Here is a 24,726-nt window from a genome sequence, read left to right on the forward strand (position 1 = left end):
GGACAGGCAGCATTTCTGGATAGAAGGAAGAGGTGACGTTTTGGGTCGAGAACCTACTTCGGACTGAGCGTTAGGGGAGAGGGAGTTACAGAGATAAGGAAGTGGAAGAGATCAAGTTCAAAGAAAATGTAGAATAGCTCCTGTGCTGTATTGTTCTATACTCAACAGATGCCAATAGATGAGCCAGTGTGTCATTTTCATTTTAAACAGGAATAGATATGTTTGCTTGTAGCTATGCGGATTAGTTGGTATTGGTTTATTACTGTCAATTTTGGTGAGATACAGAGCTTTATTTGTGTGCTGTCCAGTCATATGAGTATAATCAAGTCTTATACACGTACAACAGCTAGTTCAAAAAGAAAAATACCAGGGTGCAGAATATATATCGTGTTGCAGCAATGGCCAGTCATCTATTGAATGAAATTGTAAAGGTTGATTTATGAGTGTTCTAAGTTTAGATTGATTACTTTCAGTAGTTTTGAAATGCCTTTATTGAGCCTTATTATGTTGCAAATAGATGTTGTTTGAGATTTGAATTTCACATCGTCGAGGGTGAGGGAGTATGCATATAAAATGTAGATGGAGTGCATGGTGGGTTTATTAGAATTGATGTATTGTCATGTTGTTAGCTATCAAAATGCAGAGAATGTTTTGGGGTCTTATAAAAATCAATCTTTCATAGACTTAAACCAACCTTTGAAAGTCTGACGTGCATTGGGAGATTCTAACTCAATTTATTGGCGAAGCCTGGATCAGTGCTAAAATTATTTTTTAGATAATATTGCATGACTAAATCATTTGATATTAAAAGATTTAAGATGTAATCTAACCTCTTCAAATCAGCAGGCATGATTCTGTCTTCTGTTCAGCCATTTCTGGAGAGAGACATAAGAGAGGGTCAAGTTGAGTGAGAGGGTGTCGGGGGTTATGGGACAAAGGCAGGAGAATGGGGGTGAGAGCGATAGATAAGTCAGCCATGATTGAATGGCGGAGTGGACTTGATGGGCGAAATGGCCCAATTCTGCTCCTAGAACTTATGAATTTATGAAATTTGAGCCTGCTGTCTGGAATGTAGCTATTTCATATTGGCAGTATGTTTGCTAACAGATACTTATACATAGTAGAACATAACACAGTACAGCACAGAAACAGGCCTTTTGCCACACAATGTTTGTGCTGAACATGATGCAAAGTTAAACCGAGCTCATCTGCCTGCTCGTGATCCATATCCAACTATTCACTTCACTTCCATGCACCTATCAAGACTTTCTTAAGAATTCTTAAGAAAAATTTCAAGAATTTCATCTTTTGTTTCTGTACATGATCGGTAACTGTGTTGTTCAGCTTAACTTAATTTATGTGTTGTAAAACTATAACTTAATTTACGTTTAAAGGTAACTCCGAACTGTCGCGTGGCATTGAGAAATGATAGCTACACGCTTCACAAAATCTTGCCCAACAAAGTGGACCCTCTGGTGTCTCTCATGATGGTTGAGAAAGTTCCGGATTCTACCTATGAAATGATAGGTGGCTTAGACAAACAAATCAAGGAGATCAAAGAGGTTATTGAACTGCCTGTGAAGCATCCTGAACTGTTTGAAGCTCTTGGCATTGCTCAGCCGAAGGCAAGTACACATTTCCCTTTTATCTTTTTTTTGTTTCCTTTTGTTATACCTCACATAATTTTGAACTTTAAATCTCAATATTAGATTTTTAATTTATTAACAGACCAGCTTGTGTTAGCTAAGAAGTACTTTGTAGCAACAGTTTGAATTTGGCAACCACTAAACTTTAAATTAGGAATTTATGCCATAACTTGCTTTGATATTTCTGTGTTCATAAGTCATAGGAGCAGAATTAGGCTATTCGGCCCATCGACGTTACTCTGTCATTCAATTATGGCTGATCTATCTTTTCCTCTCATCCCCATTCTCCTGCCATCTCCCTTATTTACTAATCAAGAAACTATCACTCTGCTTTAAAAATGCCCAAAGACAGCATCCGTAGTCTGGATCGAACCAGGGTATCTGGTGCTGCATTCGCTGTCAAGGCAGCAACTCTACCGCTGCGCCACTTGTGCGTAGTGGTGGAAAGATTGGTGGAAACTGGGCCACGACATGAATGCTTTCCTTGACTCCACTTCATTGCTTAAATATGAAGATTATCATTTTCTATAATTTCATATTTTAAAATCTTTCATGAGTACAATTAGTTTCAGAAGTAATTTTTCTTTTGGAATATGTGCTGGAAATTTTCAGGGAATATTCACTTAGGATATTCAGTCCACTAAACGTATTTTTTGTCATCTCATCTTATAGAATATCAGTGTAAACAAAGATCCCGACCCGAAAAGTCACCTTTCCATGTTCTCCAGAGATGCTGCCTGACCCACTAGGTTACTCCAGCACTCTGTGTATTTGTAAATCAGTATCTGCAGTTCCTTGTTTCAACATCAGTTTTCAGACTAGCTACTTGTTTTTGCTGATATTGTATCGGCAATCAACTAAAAAGCAGCGTGAAGCAGTGTAGAGCAGTGTTGACCTACTATTTACCTCTTTGGTGACCCTCGGACTATCCTTGATTGGAGTTTGCTGGCTTTACCTTGCACTAAATGTTATTCCCTTATCATGTATCTATACACTGTAAATGGCTCGATTGTTATCAAGTATTGTCTTTCTGCTAACTGAATAGCAGGCAACAAAATCTTTTCACTTTCTCGGTACACGTGACAATAAATTAAACTGATCTGAACGGAGATTTTTATTTCTGAAGAGATCCAGTTAATGTGAAAAATATTGGCTGGCCACAGATTTGTACAATGTCCAAGTACTTTGTGTACAATTCCACTCTGGATATTTATGGGACAGTTCGGCTGCTGCTCTATAGTCACGTCTCACTTCTCAGCTACTTTAATTTAAAAGGCCTCAAAATGACCATCAAATAGCAATCAGCAACCAAGCTCCACCAAAAAAACACTTCTGTAATAGAAGTCTTTTGAAAATCTTAATATTCCAGTAAGGTATCCATTGATGGGCATGGTATATCGAGGAGGAATTCTATGGGAGATTGAAACCTTATAAAGTCAGTCAAAATTTTATTTATGCATTTTACAAAGTGCCATGTTTATTTAAACTGAATAAACTGGTTCGAGGGCAACAGAGCCAAAAGCTACTTGCATTTGGAATTTTAGTAATAGCTCTCCTCCAAACTGGGCCACAGAATAGGCGATTTTCAAGTCAGAATTTAAACTTGGTTTCAGGACTATTTTTCAAACTTTTTGATAGATTCCTATTATAAATCAAAGTTATTTTCAAAAGTTATTTGTTTTACAAGTAACATAAACATAGTAATCTGTAAATACCATAATAAGCAACAAAAAATAATTAATTTTCCCTGCAGCATTTACAAAATTCAAGGTCTTTTTAATAGCTATAAGTTTGTTTTTGTTATTGTGAGCTAAAGATACTAAAGGCCGTATATCAAGATTCAAGAGGCGGTAGGCGGCGCGACTCGTCAGCAGCGGCCTCTGCAGCCCGTCTGCGTTTTTATTATTTTTTTGTCTATGTTTCGATGTAGTTTTTGTTATTTTTTGTTGGGGTGTGTGTGGGGGGAGGGGGTAACTTTTAATCTCTCCCTGCACGGGAGACCCGACCTTTTCTTTGTCGGGTCTCCGTTGCCGTTGGGGCTGCAACGAGGAGCGGCCTCCAACAGGAGAAGACCGGGGACTCTGGTGCCGACGACTTACCTCACCGTCGCGGAGCTGGCCGAGTCCAGAGCGGGTGGAGCGGTGGTGGAGCGCTGCTGCTGCTGCGGCCCGACCTCCGGAGATTCGGAGGCTGCAACTGCGGGTCTGGCGGACGGCGGCACCGGGAGCCCGCGGGTCCCTGGAGGGAGACCGCTTTTCAGGGCTCCCGCAACGGCGACTACTCCCGCCCGAGTTGCGGGGTTGAAGAGCACCATGAGCGGGGCCTTACAGCACTGCCCCGTGCTTGGAATGGCCGCGGGACTTTGCGAGCGCACGTCGGGGGCTCTAACATCAAGAACCCGGTGTGCGACCTTGCACCATCCGGCGTGGCTTTAATGGCCGCGGGACAATCGCCATCGCCAGCCGGGGGCTTTGACTTTGACTTTGACATGGGGGGGGAAAGAGTGCAGTGGAGAGATAAGTTTTTTTGGCCTTCCATCACAGCGATGTGATGGATGTTTATGTAAATTATGTTGTGTCTTGGGTCTATTTGTTTGTAATGTATGGCTGCAGAAACGGCATTTCGTTTGGACCTCAAGGGGTCCAATTGACAATTAAATTGAATCTTGAATCTTGAAGAGACATTTATTGTCACATGCACCAATTGGTACAGTGAAGTTTAGGTCATCTTACAGCCATACGAATAAAAAAGAACACAACACATGATAGACTTTAACATAAACATCCCACACAGCGGAATCAAAGTCACATAGTTTAATAGATTATCATCGCACAAGTGAAAGGAATTGACAATTGCTTGTCAGTTTCAGTGACCATCTACAATGAAGCTGATTGACGGATTGTGTTCTTAAGAGATAATGATGTCCGATTACCACGGAAGGTTAGAAGGAAACAGTTTTATTTAGCAAAGATTTTTTCACCCCCAAGACAGTTTTTGTTTTCTGCTTCACAATTTCCAAAGAACCTTTCAAATGGTTCTCCATTTCCCCATCAAAATTGTGTTATGACCAATTTGGACCACATAGTACAAAGAGTGTTCCCTAATTCACCACTTGTGTTATATCCAATTAGCACTGTGGAAACTTGCATTATAGCAGAACTACCTGTTGTAGGTTTCTCCTGAGCCTGCAGCAATTTTGCAGGGCTACGGTATCAAAAAACATAGAAAATAGGTGCAGGAGGAGGCCATTCGGCCCTTTGAGCCAGCACCGCCATTCATTGTGATCATGGCTGATTGTCCCCAATCAATAACCCGTGCCTGCCTTCTCCCCATATCCCTTGATTCCACTAGCCCCGAGAGCTCTATCTAACTCTCTCTTAAATCCATCCAGTGACTTGGCCCCCACTGCCCTCTGCGGCAGGGAATTCCACAAATTCACAACTCTCTGGGTGAAAAAGCTATTTCTCACCTCAGTCTTAAACGGCTTCCCCTTCATTCTAAGACTGTGGCCCCTGGTTCTGGACTCGCCCAACATTGGGAACATTTTCCTGCATCTAGCTTGTCCAGTCCTTTTATAATTGTATATGTTTCTATAAGAAACCCCCTCATCCTTCTAAACTCCAGTGAATACAAGCTTAGTCTTTTCAATCTTCCCTCATATGACAGTCCAGCCATCCCAGGGATCAATCTCGTGAACCTATGCTGCACTGCCTCAATCACAAGGATGTCCTTCCTCAAATTAGTAGACCAAAACTGTACACAATACTCCAGATGTGGTCTCACCAGAGCCCTATACAACTGCAGAAGTATCCTGTCAAAGAAATTGAATCTGAACCCATGTTTTAACCTGAACCTCATTCAATAATTTCCACCCATTGCCATATTTATAAGGCTGGTTGTACAAGACCGGCTTCCTTGGCCTACAGCATTCCTCATTCATATGACCCCAGCACTGATGGCACTCCATGGGACTGTGAAGAGGCCCAGTTTCTGAAATGTCCCTGCCCCCCTTTGACAGCTGGAGAAGTGTTTATAAGCTTTAGTAGATTGTAATAATTGATATTAAAGTATAACTGAAAATAAATGTTTAAACAAAACTAACTAAAACCACAAATAAACAAAACATCTCACTACAGCAAAAGAATTTGCTTCAGTCTTTGAAGTCGGCAGTCTTGGATCCATCAAGCATGTTTTATTGTCGTATGCCCTGAAATGGAGCAATGAGATCCTCACTTCCAGCAGCTCAACAGATATATACATGGAAATGCAATTTTATTTATGCATTTCACAAAGTGCCATGTTTATTTAAACTGAATAAACTGGTTCGAGGGCTACAGAGCCAAAAGCTACTTGCATTTGGAATTTTAGAATATAAACTATATTCAGTATATAAAAAGACGAAAACTATGCCCCTAGTCTCAGTTGGATGTTCTAGTGTTTATTAGTCTGATGTTTGTTTGGAAGAAGCTGCTCCTGAACGTGGACCTTGCGGTTTTCAGGCTCCTACATCGTCTTCCCAATGGCAGGAGTGAAATGGGAACTCGGCCAGGGTGGTGTGCCAGCATTAGGTCTAAACAAGCTCAGAATCTGAGAGGCAATTTCTTTCCCAAGTCTATGCTGTAAATCGGTGGGAATGGGCTAACAGCTGAAAATGTATTGTTAACCATATCTTAACATGACATGTCCTGCTTCCTGTGTATGAATATTATTGGCTTCAGATCAGTTTAGTTTAGAAATACAGCATGGAAACAGGCCCTTCACCCACCGAATCCACGCCGACCATCGATCACCCGTTCACACTAGTTCTATGTTACCCCACTTTCGCATCCACCCCCTTTACACGAGGAGCCATTTACAGAGGCCAGTTAATCTGCGAACCTTGTGGGAGGAAACCGGAGCACCGGAGGAAACCCACGCGAGCACGGGGAGAACATGCAAACTTCACCCAGGTAGCACCTGAAGTCAGGATCGAACCTGGGTCTCTGGCTCTGTGAGGCAGCAGCTCCACCAGCTGTGCCACTGTGCCACCCTCAGCAATGAGTTGCCTTAACTATATTTTCTATGTTATAAATGGCATCAGTTCTGTACCTTGTGCTGCTTTGAGGAAAAAGCTCGGGGGGGGGGGGCTGCTCCTAATTTGTATATATTTATGTTATTTTCTCGATGATGTGGTTAACTAATTTATTTTATTGGGAAAAAAACTCATTAAATTCTGTGAATTGATGTATTGCAGGGTGTGCTGCTGTATGGACCTCCAGGAACTGGGAAGACTCTGTTAGCTAGAGCAGTGGCCCATCACACTGACTGCACGTTTATCCGCGTTTCTGGCTCTGAACTTGTGCAGAAATTCATTGGGGAGGGTATGTGTTTGATCAGGCTATTTAATGTTCCCTTTCAATTATGCTATTTTAATGCTATGTGTAATACGCTCCAGGATTTGCACCAAAGTGCGACACTCTTGTAATGCCCAAGAAATTGAGCCATTTCAAATCCACATCATTCCGACTCGAAAGACAATCGTTTAAACTTAAGCCAGACAAAGTGTGCTGGAGAAATCATACATTATATGCCAATTTATATTCTACGTTTTGTTTTTTCTATCTCTCTCGCTCTCCTTGGTTTCCTTCAAGTGATTTGGTGGTAAGAGTTTTGGCAATCTTTCAGTGTCATACAGCATGGAAATAGGCCCTTCAGCCCAACTTGCCCATGCTGACCCAGGTCCCCCTCTACACTAGTCCTACCAGCCCACGTTTGGCCCATATCCGTCCAAAACTTTCCTATCCATGTACCTGTCATGTAAATGTGGTTATAGTACTTGCCTCAACTATCTCCTCTGCCAGCTTGCTCCATATACCCACCTGTGGTGGGTATATGTGGAAACTATGTGGAAACCTCTCGTGGTCCTATTAAATCTTTCACATTGCACCGTAAACCCATGTGCCCTGGTATATGATTCCCCTGTTCTGGGTAAAAGACTGAATTCACCCTATCTATATCCCTCATGACCTTATACACCCCTATAAGATTTACCTTCCTGTATCATTGTAGGTATGCCACAACAAGGATATCCAGATACACAAGACAATACCAGCAAGGACAATGTTCCCACACACTGACTATTTTTTAATCCAGTTATTTTGCCCTAAATGTACACAGCAATTCATTAACTTGTCTGTTTTATACATGAATGCATGCACGAGATGCATGCATGCACGGGATTTACCCAAGTACATGCATCGGAACCAAACTTAAATCTTTAATAAATGGTTGATTGCTATCAAAGGATCTAAACTGACAATGTAGAAATTCAGGTTACTGTGCACTATTTCCACTTTACTGCACACATCACATTCAGGGGAGAGTACAGAGATTAATTTTAATTTGTTAACTCATTGATATTACTGTGATAAATTGGTCCTTTACATAAACAAGGTTTGATCGAGTTTATTGTTACGTGTACGAGGATAAGTGAAAAGCTTTTGTTGCATGCTGTCCAGTCAGTAGAACCACGATACATGATTACAATCTATACATGATAAAGGGAACGGTGGTTAGTGCAAGGTACAGTCTAATTAAAGATAGTCTGAGGATCTCCAATGAAGAAGATAGTAGCTCAGGCCCGCTCTCTGGGTTGTTGATAGAAAGGTTCAGGATGATACCATGGCATTTCCCTGGTAAATGGATTGTATTTCACTTGCCACCCCCCTTACTTGCTGCAGCAAGTAAGAATTTAATTGTTCTATCTGGTACACATGACAATAAAACACTCTTGACTCTGTTAAATCAGTTGTCCCTGCAGAGGCATGATTCCATGGGTGTTAACTGCTTTCTGACACTACATGGGTACTTGTGCCTGCCCAGATGGTAAGACTGCTCAACAGTGATGTAAAGAAGATACGTGATAGGCACATTTGTGGGTTTTTAAATCTGATATCCAGACATCAGTACTTCAGTTGGGGGGGTTTTAGATAATAATCTATAGTAGGAGTTCTGCTTTTTATTTCCTCCTATCCTGAGCAAGTGTGACACTGACTCAGTGACCTAATGCATCAAAGGAGTTTTTCTGCAGGAGCGACTCCTTACTATTCGCACGGTTATCTGGGACACCATTAGCACAGCAACCTGTATCACAGCTGTCCAAGGAACCAGTTCAGTTACTGCAGGAAATACTAATATTCGGCAATAAGAGTTAAATGGTAGTAAGTGAACCAATATTGAAAATGGAGCAATATAAGTTCATTACTTCCTGGTGTTTGGAGCCATTTTAGGAAGTCTCATTTAGCTCTCATCTGGTGCTTTTCTCATCTGAATTGTCTGCACCATTGTCATCTTGAGATATTTCAAAAAATATTGCCTTTAATCTGATTAACAGACACCAAAACTTGTGAGGTCTTCCAAGAATACTTGCATTGTTTACCTAGTGCCTTAGAAAGTCTTGAGGTTACAAAAGACATTCCTGAAATCTGTCATAAATATGACATAAATCTGTCTCTATTTGTTATTGAATTCTCATCTATCTATAATTAACAAAATAATTACCATCTATGATATTTATAATGATTTAAAAACTAGACCATGGGTTTATACATTGCTTTTACAGGTGCTCGCATGGTACGCGAGTTGTTTGTCATGGCCAGGGAACACGCTCCATCTATTATCTTCATGGATGAAATTGACTCTATTGGTTCATCGCGGTTGGAAGGAGGTTCTGGTGGTGATAGTGAAGTGCAGCGCACTATGTTGGAGCTTCTCAACCAGCTAGATGGGTTTGAAGCCACTAAGAATATTAAGGTACAGTTTAATCTTGCCAAATGTTGCTGGGAGGTACTGTCAAAGTGGCAAAAGTCTGTTTGTAACCTTATAATGCTGGGTACGTGGAGGTGAGTATCACTACCTTCCATACAACAGAACTCAAACAATACGTTTAGTTTAAGTTTAAAAATACAGTATGGAAACAGGCCCTTCGGCCCAGCCAGTCCATGTCAATCATCGATCACCCATTCACATTAGTTCTATGTTATCTGACTTTCTCATCCACTCCCTACACATTAGAGGCAATTTATAGAGGCCAATTAAATTACAAATCTGCACGTCTTGGCGATGTGGGAGGAAACCAGAGCACCTGGAGGGAGATGCATGCCGTCACTGGGAGTATGTGCAAACTCCGCGCAAAAAGCACATACGGTCATGTCTTTGGTGATCCGAGGCAGCTGCACCACTATGCCATGTTATAATTATGCTGTCTCCTGTGTGTCACTGCTGTTTATGTGGAGAAGAACATTTCTTTGTGTATACTGAAGACAGACACAAAATGCTGTAGTAACTCAGCGGGTCGGGCAGCATCTCTGTAGAAAAAGAGTAGGTGACATTTCTGGTCGGAACCCTACTTCCAACTAAAACATCACCGATTATTTTTCTCCAGAGATGATGCTTGACTCACTGAGTTACTCCAGAATTTTGTGTCTATCTTTGGTACAAACCAGCATCTGCAGTTCCTTCCTGCACTTTCTTTGTGCATCCATTGGAGCCCTGGTCAAGCTGTTGAGCCTGGCATTGGGTTGAAGATGAGAGTAGGACTCTGCCTGATCAATTAAATACTGAGCAAGTAGAAGGAATGCGTGGTTGGTGTCATGCCAGATAGAAACATTCCATTCAATTTATTCAGGAAGTATATTAGTTTGGTGAATTATGATTCGAGTCTCTTCATCTGTTTCCATGTTCTGCCCAGGTAATCATGGCAACAAACAGAATTGATATCCTCGATCCTGCACTGCTGCGACCAGGACGAATTGACAGGAAAATAGAATTTCCTCCTCCAAATGAAGAGGTGAGTTGGGAATTGTACCATATGGTTTGGAAGATGGTGATGATTTTTTTGTTTTTAATTCATCAGCTTGCAAAAAAAATTCAAAAAGTCTGGTGCTTCCTGACTTGCACCATCAGCGTTTGATCATACAACTATGACATTCTTTAGAAACTCAGAAGGGGAGCAGTTTCTGGAATCAGATAAGGAAGGAATGTCATAAATCGAACCAGATGGGCAGATGGAACAAGTTGGGGAAGGGGATAGGAGACCCAGTGGGTTGAGTGTGGCGAAAGGCAGATGGGACCTGGTGCGGTGGAGAATGTCACTGGTCATTGGGGGGCTCAGGTGGGGTGTGTTGGTTAGAAAGAAGTGGGGGGGGAGGGGGGTGGTGGGAGAGAACTTGAATAGATCAGAAGAATAGAAAGAAAGGAAGAAAGGGCATGTGGAACATAAAACAATCTGTGGAGATACATAACAGCTCAGGCAGCATCTGTGGATGGAAAGGAATGATCAACATTTCCGTTTGAAACGCTTCATTATCACCCCGTCCCCAGCAAACAATGGGACATTATGGGCTCCACCCTTCCTTGGCCATCAGTTGCCAGCCCTGCTTTGTTCTGGCCTTTATTTTAACCTCCAGTTCCCTCCCTCTACTTTCTGTCTGAAGAAGGGTCCCGACCCAAAATGTCACCCATCCTTTTTCTCCAGTGATGCTGACTGACCCGCTGAGTTACTCCAGCACTTTATGTCTAGTTTTGGGTCAAAACCCTGCATAGGGAGAATGGGCTACCTGAAATTGGAAAGTTCAATGTTCATACCATTGAGTTGTTAACTACCCTGGTGTCATATGCGGCGGTGATTGCCCGTTGGAAACCAGCACCACTGCGTCGCTAATGTTTTCAATGATTTAATAATAATAATGTAAGGAACTGCAAGTGCTGGTTTACACTGCAGATAGACACAAAACGCTGGAGTAAATTAGCAGACAGGCAGCATCTCTGGAGGGAAGGCAGGGTGGTGTTTCTGGTCGAGACGTTTCTTCAGATGTAATATGAGGTGTTGTTCTTCGAGTTTTCATTTGGCTTCGCCCTGGTCGTGCTGGTGATAAATGGAACCAGATGAGGGAGGTTGAGGTCAGATGGAACCGGATGCAAAAACCAGTTGGTTGAGTGTGTGCATGAGGAGTAGATAGAATCAAGGTGGGAGAGAAGATTTTTTTGGACAGATAAATATCTTGTGTTAATGTCAGTCATTCAACTGCTGTGTTCACAAATTGATACTCTTCATCCATGTGCTTTGGTTGTAACTCATAGAGAAGTGAAGGAGAGTCTGGAATGAGAACCAGATTTAACACTTCAAGTTGAAAACCCTTTATCAGAATTTAGGCTCTGAAATAGACCTGAAATATTAATTCTATTTCTTTGTCCATAGATACTGTTTGATCTGCTGAAGGTTTGCAGAACTTCCAGGATTTTTTTTTAAACTTTCATTTACATTTCTTAACAATCAAAGAAAAATTATTAATTCCAAAACGGCAAAATTAAGAGATTTGCCTGTTTAAGGAACGAACGTCTTGAGTTTTTTGAATTATTTAATCAAAGGTGCTTATTAAATGAGGACTCATTTTTATATTTATTTACTACAATAGTGGCAGTCAGTTTGTTATCGCACTTTAATTTACAATAACTTGTAAAATTTCATTTGGTTTAGATTAGTTGTTTGCTTATTGTGTTCAAAAAAGCAATTGTTCCCAGATTCATTTTGTGAACTTCGCAAATTGAGTTCATCCAATGTGTTTGATTCAGAATTGAATTTTTTTTTGGTAAAATTGTTTTGTATGCATTTCTTCCCCCCTCTCTCCCTTCTTCTCAGGCCCGTCTTGACATTCTGAAGATTCATTCTCGAAAGATGAACTTAACACGTGGCATCAATTTGCGCAAGATTGCTGAACTAATGCCAGGAGCGTCGGGTGCAGAGGTCAAGGTCAGGGACTGTAGTAAATCCTATTCAATCCTCCGGCTTCCCCTTTCCACCTTCTGCCCCCCTATAAAATGTATTTGTGTGGGTAATGCCCTGTCGTGGGTTGTACACTTAACAATACACTTTCACTGCAGTTAAATCTGCTTTGAAGCAGAAAAGCAGGAAGATATTAATATTTTTACTGTTTTGTATCATTGTTACAAATGTACCCACAGACTCTTTAATTGTGAACATGGAAACTCAGATGTTTTTTATACATAGGAAAATAATGCCCTATTTCTGACCCTTTGTTAATTTGGAATTGTAAAAATGTATAGCATTGTGACCCTGCCATCCAAAAACCCATTTAAAATTGCTGCCACATCTCTTGATTTGCAGCCTGTCGCCCAAGCGTTCATTCAACCAGCATTCATCTAGGTATTTTTAAAATATGATTGGAGTTTCTACCAGGTAGTCGATTTCAAATCCACAACCTTGGATTAAAATAAAATATTTTCTGACTGTTCAACCTTAAATCTCTCACCCTTGTTTGATATCTCTCTGCTAAAACAAACTTCTTTGTTTGTAAGCCTCATCATTTTGTACATCTTTTCAGACAACTCCAGTTGATTCAATCCCTCCATGCAAGTAAAATTCCCCATCATCCTCATAAATGAACTTGTAATATAGTGTCAGGCACCATACGGCGAACTCGAGTGATTGCGACTCGAGTGATTGCGTTAATTTTTTGTTCAAGTCTGAGGTTTCTTTCTTTGACCAGTGAAAGCAGATATCCCATAATCTGCCTTTTAAGGGATGGGCCAGAAATACTGACCTTGCTGGCAAAGGACCGTTAGTTAAATAACTAGCTAAATAGTTAAATGTGATAGTGGATCAGTAAGGCTTCAATTAAAATACAAATGTTCTAAAAGGGCTTATTAAAAATGTAGTAGAATTTCTGTGATCAAGTGGTGACGCCAGTATTGTCCGGGATTGTCTTTTTAAAGATGCCTTTATTTTTCAGGGTGTATGCACAGAAGCTGGCATGTATGCCTTGAGAGAACGAAGAGTTCACGTTACACAGGAAGACTTTGAAATGGCAGTGGCCAAGGTAAGAGACTGTAAAGGTTGTATCAATCAGGTGTAATGGCGAATTCAGTAATTTGGCTTCATGGCTACAATGGAATGTGCAACAATCACAGAAAGATTTGTGATGCAAGTTGTGAATGTGTGGAATGGATTATAGGAATTCTGACAACATACTTCAGGATGGCAGTAAGAGGAAATATAAACTACAATGCAGAATTATTTCTTGGACTCAGTGATTTTGTAATACAGCCAAATGGGACTGGAATCTAAAATTAATCCTATAGCCATACATCACTGTCTCAAATATATGCCATATTGTCCCCTCAAAAACATATGTAAACATATACAGCAGAACTCTTCCCAACATAGAGAGGAATTCTCAGTATGTTTTCAATTGATTGATATCAGTTACAATATCAAACCCTGAATAAGTGAAAATAATAGTTATTTGTCCATCCATGTTCTTGTGTGTAATAAAAGTGTGTTCTTTAGGGTTAGAGTAATGTTTAGGGTCAGGTCAAGGCATGGCCTTGCAACTGGTACCATGTACTCCAGTTCAATCTGTGGGACATGCTCATCATTCATGGAAAGTCTGCTTTGGCGGACCAGGCGGAAGAGATCTTTATGAACCAACGGCTGGAAAAGCGACTCAGCAACGCAAGTCAGAGCACTAAACCCATGGCCATCCACTGCAGCCAAGAGGTCTCCAGCTGTGATGATTTTTCATACAACTGGACTCTAACTTCTGTGGCCAAGACGGTGGGGTTGTTACAGGGCAACAGCTTCTCAACCTTAAACTCATTCACGCACAGGTTTCCCGCCATTGTCGTTACTGACGAGCCACCACAAATGTTTAGAGTAACTGGGTTACCTAAAATTAGGCAGGTTCAGTTTGGAGATGCAGCTTGGAAACAGGCTCTTTGGCTCACCGCCCATCAATCACTCGTTCATGTTGGTTCCGTTATCCCAGTTTTTCATCCACTCCCTATGCATTGGGGCCAAATTTTTTAGGGTTTAATGAGACTAAAACCCACACGTCTTTGGGATAAGGGAGGAGACCCATGCGCTCGCAGGGAGAACGGGCAAATTTCACATAGACAGCACCAGAAATCGGGATTGAACCCGGGTCTCTAGTGCTGTGAGGTTGAATTTAGTAAATATTTTGTACACCTTTCACTTTTACTCTTACAATCCTAATTGTAGAACAAAAAATGTTGTGGCTTGTATTTGACTGAACATTTGAGTTATTGGAATTCAAAGTCCCTCTTCATTCACAACCTGCAGCATATTTCATGTATTTTATTATTTCCTTTACTCTTCCAAAATATATTCCACACGTTTGTCTACATGGTGGTTCTAGCATTGGACCCGCGGTTTCTCATTTTTCAGTGTAATGTTGTATTGATTTACACTCACTCTTCATTCCATGCCTGTCAGCTTGATCTTTGCATCCTTAGGAAAAGTTCATTCCTAATTATTCATCAGCCTTGTTTTATTTATTACTTCGTTACTACAATTATTCAACATTACACGATTACTTTCATGTGTAAGAAGGAACTGCAGATGCTGGTTTAAACTGTAGACACAAAAAGCTGGAGTAACTCAGTGGGACAGGCAGCATCTCTGGAAAGAAGGAATGGGTGACGTTTCGGGTCTGAAGAAGGATCTCAACCCGAAACGTCACCCATCCTTTACTCCAGAGATGCCGCCTGTCCCGTTAAGTTCCTCCAGCTTTGTGTGTCTATCTTTGGCGTACTTTCTCTCGCTGACATGAAAGGATGATATTCACTCTCCTGTAACTTGGTTGTTCACTTCTATTTTCAGCAAAATTGTGTGATAACTTTAATCTCAAAGTTATTGTTTTCTAATAAAATAATAATTGTTTAGCCTTTTTAATAGCATTCCATGAATCCTCTCTAGACTTGGTTTAACTGTGGCCACTTAGTTTATACTCTGCTCTTCATTGCAATAACGTTGCTTACTCACCTTATCCTTTCATTGCAGGTGATGCAAAAGGACAGCGAGAAGAACATGTCCATCAAAAAGCTTTGGAAGTAATTGCATGCAGTGAAGTTGGTTGACAAGTGACTTTACCGTTTGAAAATGTCAAGTGATTTGAAGCTTTGTCTTTAATAAATGTAATTAAAAGAAATGTGTTCGTTAATGGTTAATTTAGCTGCTAAAATGATTTTAATTCCTGAACTGTACCGGACATTCATCTAGTAACGATGTTTCATACTTAAAAAAAAAATTCTCATGATTTACTTTGGTCAACAAAAGTAAGGATTCTGTATTCTCTAAAAAGACAGTGAAATGGTCACTCCAGGTTGGAACACGAGACTTTTGTACCAATCCTGCTCACGTCCAAAAAAGTCTTAACATTGGGTAGAAGGAAAATTTTCGTTGTATGTTGTTTAGATTGATTGGCCCAAGAATCAATCTGGGGTAGTTACTGGATATACAAGAGATAGACACAATGCTGGAGTAACTCAGGAAGCCATGCATCTCTGGGGAAAGGAATAGGTGATGTTTCAAGTTGAGACCCTTATTCAGACAGAGTTGGGGGAAGGGAAACCAGAGGCATGAAAAGGTACAGAACAGAGCCAGCACCAATGACCAAAGAGCCCACACAATGGTCCATTGCTGGCTGTGAAGGTGGTGATAACAAGCAGATACGAACAGTAAAACTATCAGGATGACAAGCCTCCCCCCCCGACTCCGTTGGGACCCAAGCAGTCGTTCCAGGTGCGACAGAGAGTGAATGCCAGGGTTACTGACCAAAATTAGAAATCATACCGCTCAGGTTTGTCCGACCTCTCTGTCCTGGGTCTCCTCCATGGGCCACACGGATAGAACATGGGAAGAGAATTGGAGGGCCCACCAAGATCACATAGATGATCAAGCACCCTTCTTATCCTATCCTTTCCCATCACCCCACCCTATACCATTTATCTTTAGAGGGTATTTCCAGTGGCCAATTAAACTACTAGGTTAAAAAAGATGTAACCTTTACATCATTGGGATGAGAACGGAAACCCACGAAGTCAGCACTGAAGCTGGGTCACTGCCGTTGTGACGGGGCAGCTCTACCAGCTGCCCAGTTTCAGAAATGTATGCGTTTCACCCAATTCTGCTCCTCCACAACCCGAGGGGGAAAAAACCACAAGACATGAGATAAACTGAAGCTGATCTTTACTGTCTTTATTTTCCACACAAAACCTCTACAGCAAAATGTGTATATGCGTAATCTGTTTTGGCTCTGGTACAAATGTGGTCCCAAATGCAACAAACATCAAATTACAAGGAAAATAACATTAATCATTTTTGTGCCTAGTGAGCAGTCTGCTTCAAAAAAAATGCTCAAAACATTTGCTATTGAAGCAGAGTTCCAACAAGCCAGTAAAACATTGCGATGTTTTTTGTATACCTACTGCCCACTAAAGGATTCAAAGCTCCGAGCATTGAATGATGGAGTGCAGTCCATCAACTAGTGCTTGCCTAAACCGGCTGCATCGTAAAATCAGAATGTGGCTACCTCAGTCACATTTGCTCTAAAGAACAATGAGCTCTTTGGGAATGGATGGCAGCTAAACCTCCATTAGTTACAAAGCTATGCGATTTTTAAACTGCATCAATATTTCACCTCGAGTCCAGTACCTTATTAATACGGGCATTCGCAGTTTAAATATTGTGTACCTTAGTCTTGCACACCACTGCATTGAATATAAAAGCCATAAAAAACATTTTTTAAATCTGTAAATATAAACGTGTAAAGCATCACTTAACGATTGTTACACTAATGGCTGCGTCACATAACAGGAAGAATGTCTCTCGTTAGTCACATTTTTTACACTTGGAAATTATCCTAGCTTTGCATGTTCTGGGGATATAACAGATCTGTGTCTTTTTTTGTGCTGGAATTCAATTAATTGCACTTGAATTCTGAGCCTGTTTGTAATGGAGACTTTCAGTGTCTCCTGTTATAACCTGTTGATCCACCTCACCCTGATGAGCCCTTTCTAAATGATCTTTGTATTCAGTCACATGAACTGAAACAATGACCCTGTTTAAGTGGTGGATTCTAATGTCCGGATCATGCTGCCATGTCTAGTGTAATAAAATGAAATAGATGGATTATTTCAATTTTAATTTGGTTAAATATTGAATCCGTCATCCAGCATAGAAACAGGCCCTTTGGCCCACCAAGTCCACATCGATCATGCATTTGATTATCTTCACATTTCCATCCACCTTCCCCAGATTTATGCCACTTGCCAGCGCACTAGGGGCTAATGATGCTCCCAAGCTACATCTTTGGGACGTGGAATGAAAGCAAAGCACCCACCCATTACAGGGAGAACACACAAAATCCAGTTAGTTAGCACTGAAGGTCAAAATTGAATCTGGGTTACTGCAGCTATGATACCAGTACAACCTATATTAAGAGTACGATGGAAGCTACAATTAATATCCCCGATGGGAGTTAAAAAACTTTGGTAATATCGTCTGAGTAGCACTCCATGAACCAGCAGGACTTTGGGTGTAGGGGAAGAAACTCTTAAAGAACGGCATCCACGTACTGTGCTACATTTATGCAAGTTATTTGGGGAGAATGAGGTGAATTGTGTGAACCTCCCCTTAAGTAATGGTAAGGGGAAGATTATTATTAAAAACTTAATAACTTTGCTGATTTGGATGAAATACATGTTTCCTAAAAAGCCTGCAATGATCCATAATAGATCATAGACCTTGCAAATAAAATACACTTTTGCATTTTAGATTTTCAACATAAATCACAAAAGGGTTGAAACAAAGTTTCTAAAATGCATTATCAGGCAATAGCCTGCAGAGCTGAGAGTTTGAGAAAAAATTGAAGAGTAATTAGTAATTTGCAGAGCTATGGGGAAATGGGACTGAACGGAGTGCCTGACAAGGAGTTGGCATGGATTTAGTGGGCTAACAACCAGATGTGCCTTGAAGGTTTATGATCAAGGAAACTAGCTGATGGGTTTATCAAGGCTGACGTGGGTTACAGGCTATGTACAAAGTGCAGATTGTGTGTGATGTTTAATTACGCCTGATACACTTAATTAAGAGACATACCCTCCTGTTGCAACCTTCTAAATTAACACAATCTCACACAAGCAAATTTCCCTGCATTTCAATACCCCAGCTAAACTATTCCACACTCGCGCGCACACACACAGCAATCATTACTGTAAACTTTTAAAGCTAAAGCTTTGCAAAAATCTGGAATTCAGATGAAACATTTAAATTTGCATCTTGCAATTTTACTTGAAAAATTATTTTTACCTGAAATATTCAGCTCTTGTTACCCTTAACCTTTATCTTCCTGAACACAAACTTTTTATATATATTTTTTAACAAAACAAATAAGTTGTGCAATACTATTGGAAAGCAACTTTCTAAATTAAACAGCTCCAAACACAACATGAGATTGCAATCCCATACGTGGAAATTTCATCAGTATTCCTATTCAGATTAAAGATAGACACAACGTGCTGTAGTAACTCAGGGGCTCAGGCAGCATCTCCGGAGAAAACGGATAGGTGACGTTTCGGGTCCGGACCCTTCTTCAGATCCCTTTTCTCCAGAGATGCTGCCTGGCCTGCCGAGTTACTCCAGCACTTTGTGTCTAAGGTTGGTATAAACCGGCATCTGCAGTTCTTCGTTTCTACATTTCCTATTCAGATTGTTTGGATCTACCTCTGTGCAGAGTTGTACAAGTTGTGCCTTGAACAGAAACCTAAGTGTTGTTGTAGGTTCTGTTCAGTAAAGTAGAAGCTCCATTATCTGAGCATCAGTGCTTTGGTTAGTGCATTCCAACTGCATTATTTTCCATATGGCTCTGATCTGACAAACATCATTTTGATTATTCTTTGCATAAAGCACGATGTGTATTTGAAATCGAGTTGACGAATCCTAAAATCAAGTTAAATGCTTATTACAATTCTGTTGCTATAGTGCTTGCAATCCTGCTGACTGGCAACATGTTTTCAGGCTTGCGTTTAAAAAACATTCTGGTGATTAGCAGTTTCAAAGAACCAATTTGCAACGTTTTACTTCTTAAAAAGGAAGAATGTTTCGAGTTTGAACACCAATAAAACAGTAGTTTGAAATAATTAATCACTTCTGAAAACAAAATCTACAAAGACACATTTATCATTTTCATCTCCACATTCTGCAACTGTCTTGAACCTGATGATCATTTACATATCAGCCCTAGTCACACAACAGTGTGAATTGGAAGAAATTGGTCCTTGCTAGCCGACACAAATGTAAATCACCCCATTCCACATCCCTTCAAGATTGCTGCACGAATTTTGTCCGCAAAACTCTCCATATACCTTGAAGTGCACCGTCAGGTAATACACATGTTTAGAACGGTACTTATGTAAACTTCAAACCATGCTAAATCAGAGTATCCTACATAGTTCAAACAAACTAAATAGAATTTATCTCGATTTCACAATATTCACACAGTATCTATTTCAAAACTATAGATCAAATTCATCTCTCATCAGTGTTCACCGTCTGCAACGTTAGTGCGATTTCTGATACCAGGTTATTTTTGGTGGATTGAATTCAAACCACATTTTGCACTGGTACATTTTACTTTCTTAGTTGCAACATGTTTAAACACTGACAGAAATGTCCTTGTAATAAACTAACTTACAGGATATTGATAAAGATTTAAGGCACAGCATATAGCTCTAGAAACCGTGAGACGTTCTCTTCTGAGAGCAATGCAATTTGGATTGTCACTGCAAGGAGACAAGCTGAGTAACGTGCATCTTTATCACTAATCTGATGGATGAGTGGTCCATGTAACGCAATATATATACATTTTTTCCAGCGATTGAAATAATTCTTCATGAAATGTGATTGCTATCACCTTGGCTAGCAACTGTAATGTCCTGTTCCAATTCCAGCTTGCGTAATTTATACACAAAAGGACCAAAATGATTAAAACTGAGAGGATTTTGAACTCTACAAAGAGTGACAGTGCTTGGTCCTAATCTAATGTTCCCACAGTACTCAGAAAAGATGCAAAAGTACTTTTTACTGACTCTACAAGTTCAAAGTTTGAAAGATTTAAACGAGAGAAAAAGAACACCACAGCCCAGAAATTATGACATTAAGCGCTGAACGCATTCATTAACCAAGAATGCAAACAGGAATTTCTGGGCATAACTATGATCCAAAACTATGATTGCTTGTAAGTGCTGGAGAGACTTACAACAAAACAATGTGGTTTTTATCCTTACGATACCACAGCTGTCAGAAATAATGTTTCAAGCATGTAAAACACCCTTCAATATTCCCTGGGGATAATTGGGATCCTGCTCTTCACGTTTACGATGCCTTCACTTTAGGAAGTTGTCCAGCTATTCTGGGCGCTCCAGGGGTTATGATAACTAGCTCTGATTGTGCAATCTGTTTCTTTGTGGTGAAAACCTAAAGGCAGATTTGGGCCATACCAGAAGGCTTTCAGCCAAATGAAATTGCTGGGGTCATAAATAATCAAAAATAGACTGAACACCCTTGAATTGAAAGCAATAATTAAAAAAAAAAAAGTTTTAGTTGATTTGCTCCTGCAGATGTTAGTAGCCCTCTGACTAAACACTGCAGGAGAAGGGGAGAGGGCGTTTACATTTAAGTATTGAATTCTCTTTTCATAAAATAAAATGTCAAGACTTTACAAAAATAGTGCTGGAATGTCCCTGGTAAGGAGCAGCTATGCTGCTGGTGACTCGTTCTTCAGCCAGGTTGTTCTTGGATGTCAAGGAAGCAGTGCAAGTAACGTTGAGTTCCAGTTCTTTGGAAGGGGGGGGGAAGGGGCACTAAGTGAAACGTATTCCCAATACTTGTTCCAGTTCTTGTCTGCGTTGCTGAACCTGTTCAGAAAGAAAAATATTACATTTTTAATCCAATGTGCCTAATTTGACCCTGTATTAGCACATGACAGTATAGCACAGGAACAGGCGCTTTGGCCCACTATGTCCATGCTGAACATGATACCAAGTTAAATTAATCTCTTCTACCTGTACAGTGCCCTCCATAATGTTTGGGACAAAGACCCATCATTTATTTATTTGCTTCTGTACTCCACAATTTGAGATTTGTAATAGGATAAAAAAAATCACATGTGGTTAAAGTGCACATTGTCAGATTTTAATAAAGGCCATTTTTACACATTTTGGTTTCACCATGTAGAAATTACAGCAGTGTTTATACATAGTCCCCTCATTTCAAGGCACCATACTGTTTGGGACACAGCAATGTCATGTAAATGAAAGTAGTCATGTTTAGTATTGTGTTGCATATCCTTTGCATGCAATGACTGCTTGAAGTCTGTGATTCATGGACATCATCAGTAGCTGGGTGTCTTCTCTGGTGATGCTCAGCTAGGCCTATATTGCAGCCATCATTAGCTTATGTATGTTTTGGGGGCTAGTCCCCTTCAGTTTTCTCTTTGGCATATAAAAGGCATGCTCAATTGGGTTCAGATCGGGTTATTGACTTGGCCACTCAAGAATTGACCATTTTTTATCTTTGAAAAACTCCTTTGTTGCTTTAGCAGTATGTCTGGGATCATTGTCTTGCTGTAGAATAAACCACCGGCCAATGAGTTTTGAGGCATTTGTTTGAACTTGAGCAGATAGGATGTGTCTCTAAACTTCAGAATTCATTATGCTACTACCATCAGCAGTTGTATCATCAATGAAGATGCGAGCCAGTACCTTCAGCAGCCATACATGCCCAGGCCATAACACCCCCACCATCGTGTTTCACAGATGAGATGGTATGCTTTGGATCTTGGGCAGTTCCTTCTCTCCTTCATATTTTGCTCTTGCCATCACTCTGATATGTTAATCTTCATCTCATCTGTCCACAAGAGTTTTTCCCAGAACTGGTTGTTCTTTTAAGTACTAGAACTGGCAAACTGTAATCTGGCCATCCTATTTTTGCAGCTAACCAATGGTTTGCATCTTGCCGTGTATCCTCTGTATTTCTGTTCATGAAGTCGTCTGTGGACAGTGATCATTGACAAATCCACACCCGACTCCTGAAGAGTATTTCTGATCTGTCGGACTATGTGGGAGGACTATGTACAGTATAAACACAGCTGTAATTTCTACATGGTGAAACCAAAATGTACAAAAATAACCTTTAATAAAATCTGACTGTGCACTATGGGGGGCACTGTATGTGATCCGTATCCTTCCATATCCATATTGGTTGATGTTACTTTGTCGTTGCTTCGACAGATTCATGAATAGTACAGGGGTTATGGGGAGAAGGCAGGAGAAAGCGGGAAAGGGTGGGAAAGGGGTTGAGAGGGGAAGTTAGATCAGCCGTGAAGGAACGGCAGAGCCGGCTTGATGGGCTGAATGGCCTAATTCTGCTCCTATAAATGATGAATTTATGAAGTTGAGTGACCACCAGGAGGATGAAGAGCGCCTAGTCTTTGCCCTTCTATTCTCCGTGCACAATTCAGATCTCACCTATCCTCACAGTATGTGAACAGAATGAGGTGAAAGAAACTGTTTATTACGATACGAGTGCTTGAATCTGTGACTGAAAGAATTTCCCTTTGAAGCAATGTTTTGGTGTATCAAACATCTCTGAGAGCTTTGAAAGTCCATCACACTTGCGGTGTATTGGTGAACTAACTTGGATGTTCACAAGACAGTGACTTTCATGCTCATCCATAACTGAACACTTCATCCAGGAAGTACAGTGGGTCTGTGATATGCGCATGACGAAGAATGTTGCTATATTAAATATCAAACTAATTTCCATTTCATAGTCATTACACCACTACTGGACATATTCCATTCTTCCTATCCTTTAGTTTTGTTTAGAGGTACAGCATGGAAACAGGCTCTTCGGCCCACTGAGTCCATACTGACAAATCAATTACCTGCCCACACTAGTTCTATGTTATCTCACCTTCATATCCACTCCCTACACCCTAGGAGAATTTCAGAGGCCAATTAACCTACAAACCCGCATGTCTTTGGCATCTGGGAAGGAAACCAGTGCACTCCTGGAGGAAAACCATGCGGTAACTGGCAGAACATGCAAACTCCACATGGGCAGCACCCGGGGTCAGGATCGAACCCAGGTCTCTGGCGCTGTGAGGCAGTGGCTCTACCAGCTGCGCCACTGTGCCGCCTCCTGGAACCTATTAACAGGTTCCCAACAAAGGAATCAACTGCACAGCTGGCCTTTGTTTTTCACTTCTTTGAAGAGGTTGGGATTCATGGAGTGGAAAGAAAAAATCCTGGAACAAACGGACTAACGTGACATCTAAAGTACATGCTGTTCCCAGACATTCCTCCAATTGCAGATTCCAAAGGTCAAACGTGACGATTATCCACAAGGTCTCAATACTTATTGTTCCTTTACATCACATCACAAACATGACATGAAGACTGAGTACCTCCAAGTTCATACTGGCAAAATTACCAAACCTAACCCCACCTCACCCACCCCCAGACTGTTACAACAGTCATCTTTAGTTTAGAGATGCAATGTGGAAACAGCCCTTTCGTTCCACTGAGTCACACTGACCAGCGACCACACATGCACTAGTTCTATCCTACACATTGGAGACAATTTACAGGAGCCAATTATCCTACAAACCACAACATCATTGGAATGCGGGAGGAAACCATGCAATCATGGGCAGGACGTGCAAACTCCATACAGACAGTACCCGGATTGAACCCAAGTCTTTGGCGCTGTAAGGCAGCAACTCTGATGGCTGCGCCACTGTGTCGCATTTGTCTGCCCATATCCTGCTATGTTCTGTCCCTTCAACAGTATGTCTAAATGTGTCTTAAACAAAAGTTGTATCTGAATCCACTGCCTCCTCTGGCAGCACGATCCAGATATCAACCACCATCTGTGTGGAAAAAAACTGACTATCCAGTTTATTTTCTTACACTTGCCCCACTTTAAAAAAGCACCAGCTATTGCAGTCTCTTTAAAACACTGCTGTCACAAACTTTCAAAAGACCTGAATTGTGACTAGAGACTTGGCAATCTGGTTTTTGAGAGCACAAGGAGCTTGCTCTCGATCCACGATGACCTTTCATGAAGGAAAGTGATTGACCCGTCAGTCAATGCACTTTCTCCTCCTTCAGAAATGCCGAACCTGTTAAATGTCTCAACATTTTCTTCTCAGCTTTGCAG

At 40.8% G+C, this 24,726-nt stretch overlaps 2 protein-coding genes across 2 annotated transcripts in view; one reads left to right on the top strand and one right to left on the bottom strand.

Moving 5' to 3' along the window:
- The window catches only part of psmc5 (proteasome 26S subunit, ATPase 5), a 32,086-nt gene extending 16,434 nt beyond the window's left edge, over positions 1-15,652 (top strand). Inside the window, exons 7-13 of the mRNA XM_055657294.1 lie at positions 1,395-1,625; positions 6,880-7,006; positions 9,247-9,437; positions 10,375-10,473; positions 12,325-12,435; positions 13,436-13,522; positions 15,505-15,652. Coding sequence (XP_055513269.1) covers positions 1,395-1,625; positions 6,880-7,006; positions 9,247-9,437; positions 10,375-10,473; positions 12,325-12,435; positions 13,436-13,522; positions 15,505-15,558 — 900 coding nt within the window. The 3' untranslated portion in view covers positions 15,559-15,652. The remainder of the gene's footprint in view (positions 1-1,394; positions 1,626-6,879; positions 7,007-9,246; positions 9,438-10,374; positions 10,474-12,324; positions 12,436-13,435; positions 13,523-15,504) is intronic.
- A 1,023-nt stretch (positions 15,653-16,675) lies between these two features.
- Positions 16,676-24,726, bottom strand: part of LOC129710355 (SWI/SNF-related matrix-associated actin-dependent regulator of chromatin subfamily D member 2-like) — a 44,212-nt gene continuing 36,161 nt past the window's right edge. The window contains exon 13 of the mRNA XM_055657295.1: positions 16,676-21,419. Coding sequence (XP_055513270.1) covers positions 21,366-21,419 — 54 coding nt within the window. The 3' untranslated portion in view covers positions 16,676-21,365. The remainder of the gene's footprint in view (positions 21,420-24,726) is intronic.

The sequence above is a fragment of the Leucoraja erinacea genome, chromosome 27 (genome assembly GCF_028641065.1).
Source record: "Leucoraja erinacea ecotype New England chromosome 27, Leri_hhj_1, whole genome shotgun sequence".
NCBI lineage: Eukaryota > Metazoa > Chordata > Chondrichthyes > Rajiformes > Rajidae > Leucoraja > Leucoraja erinaceus.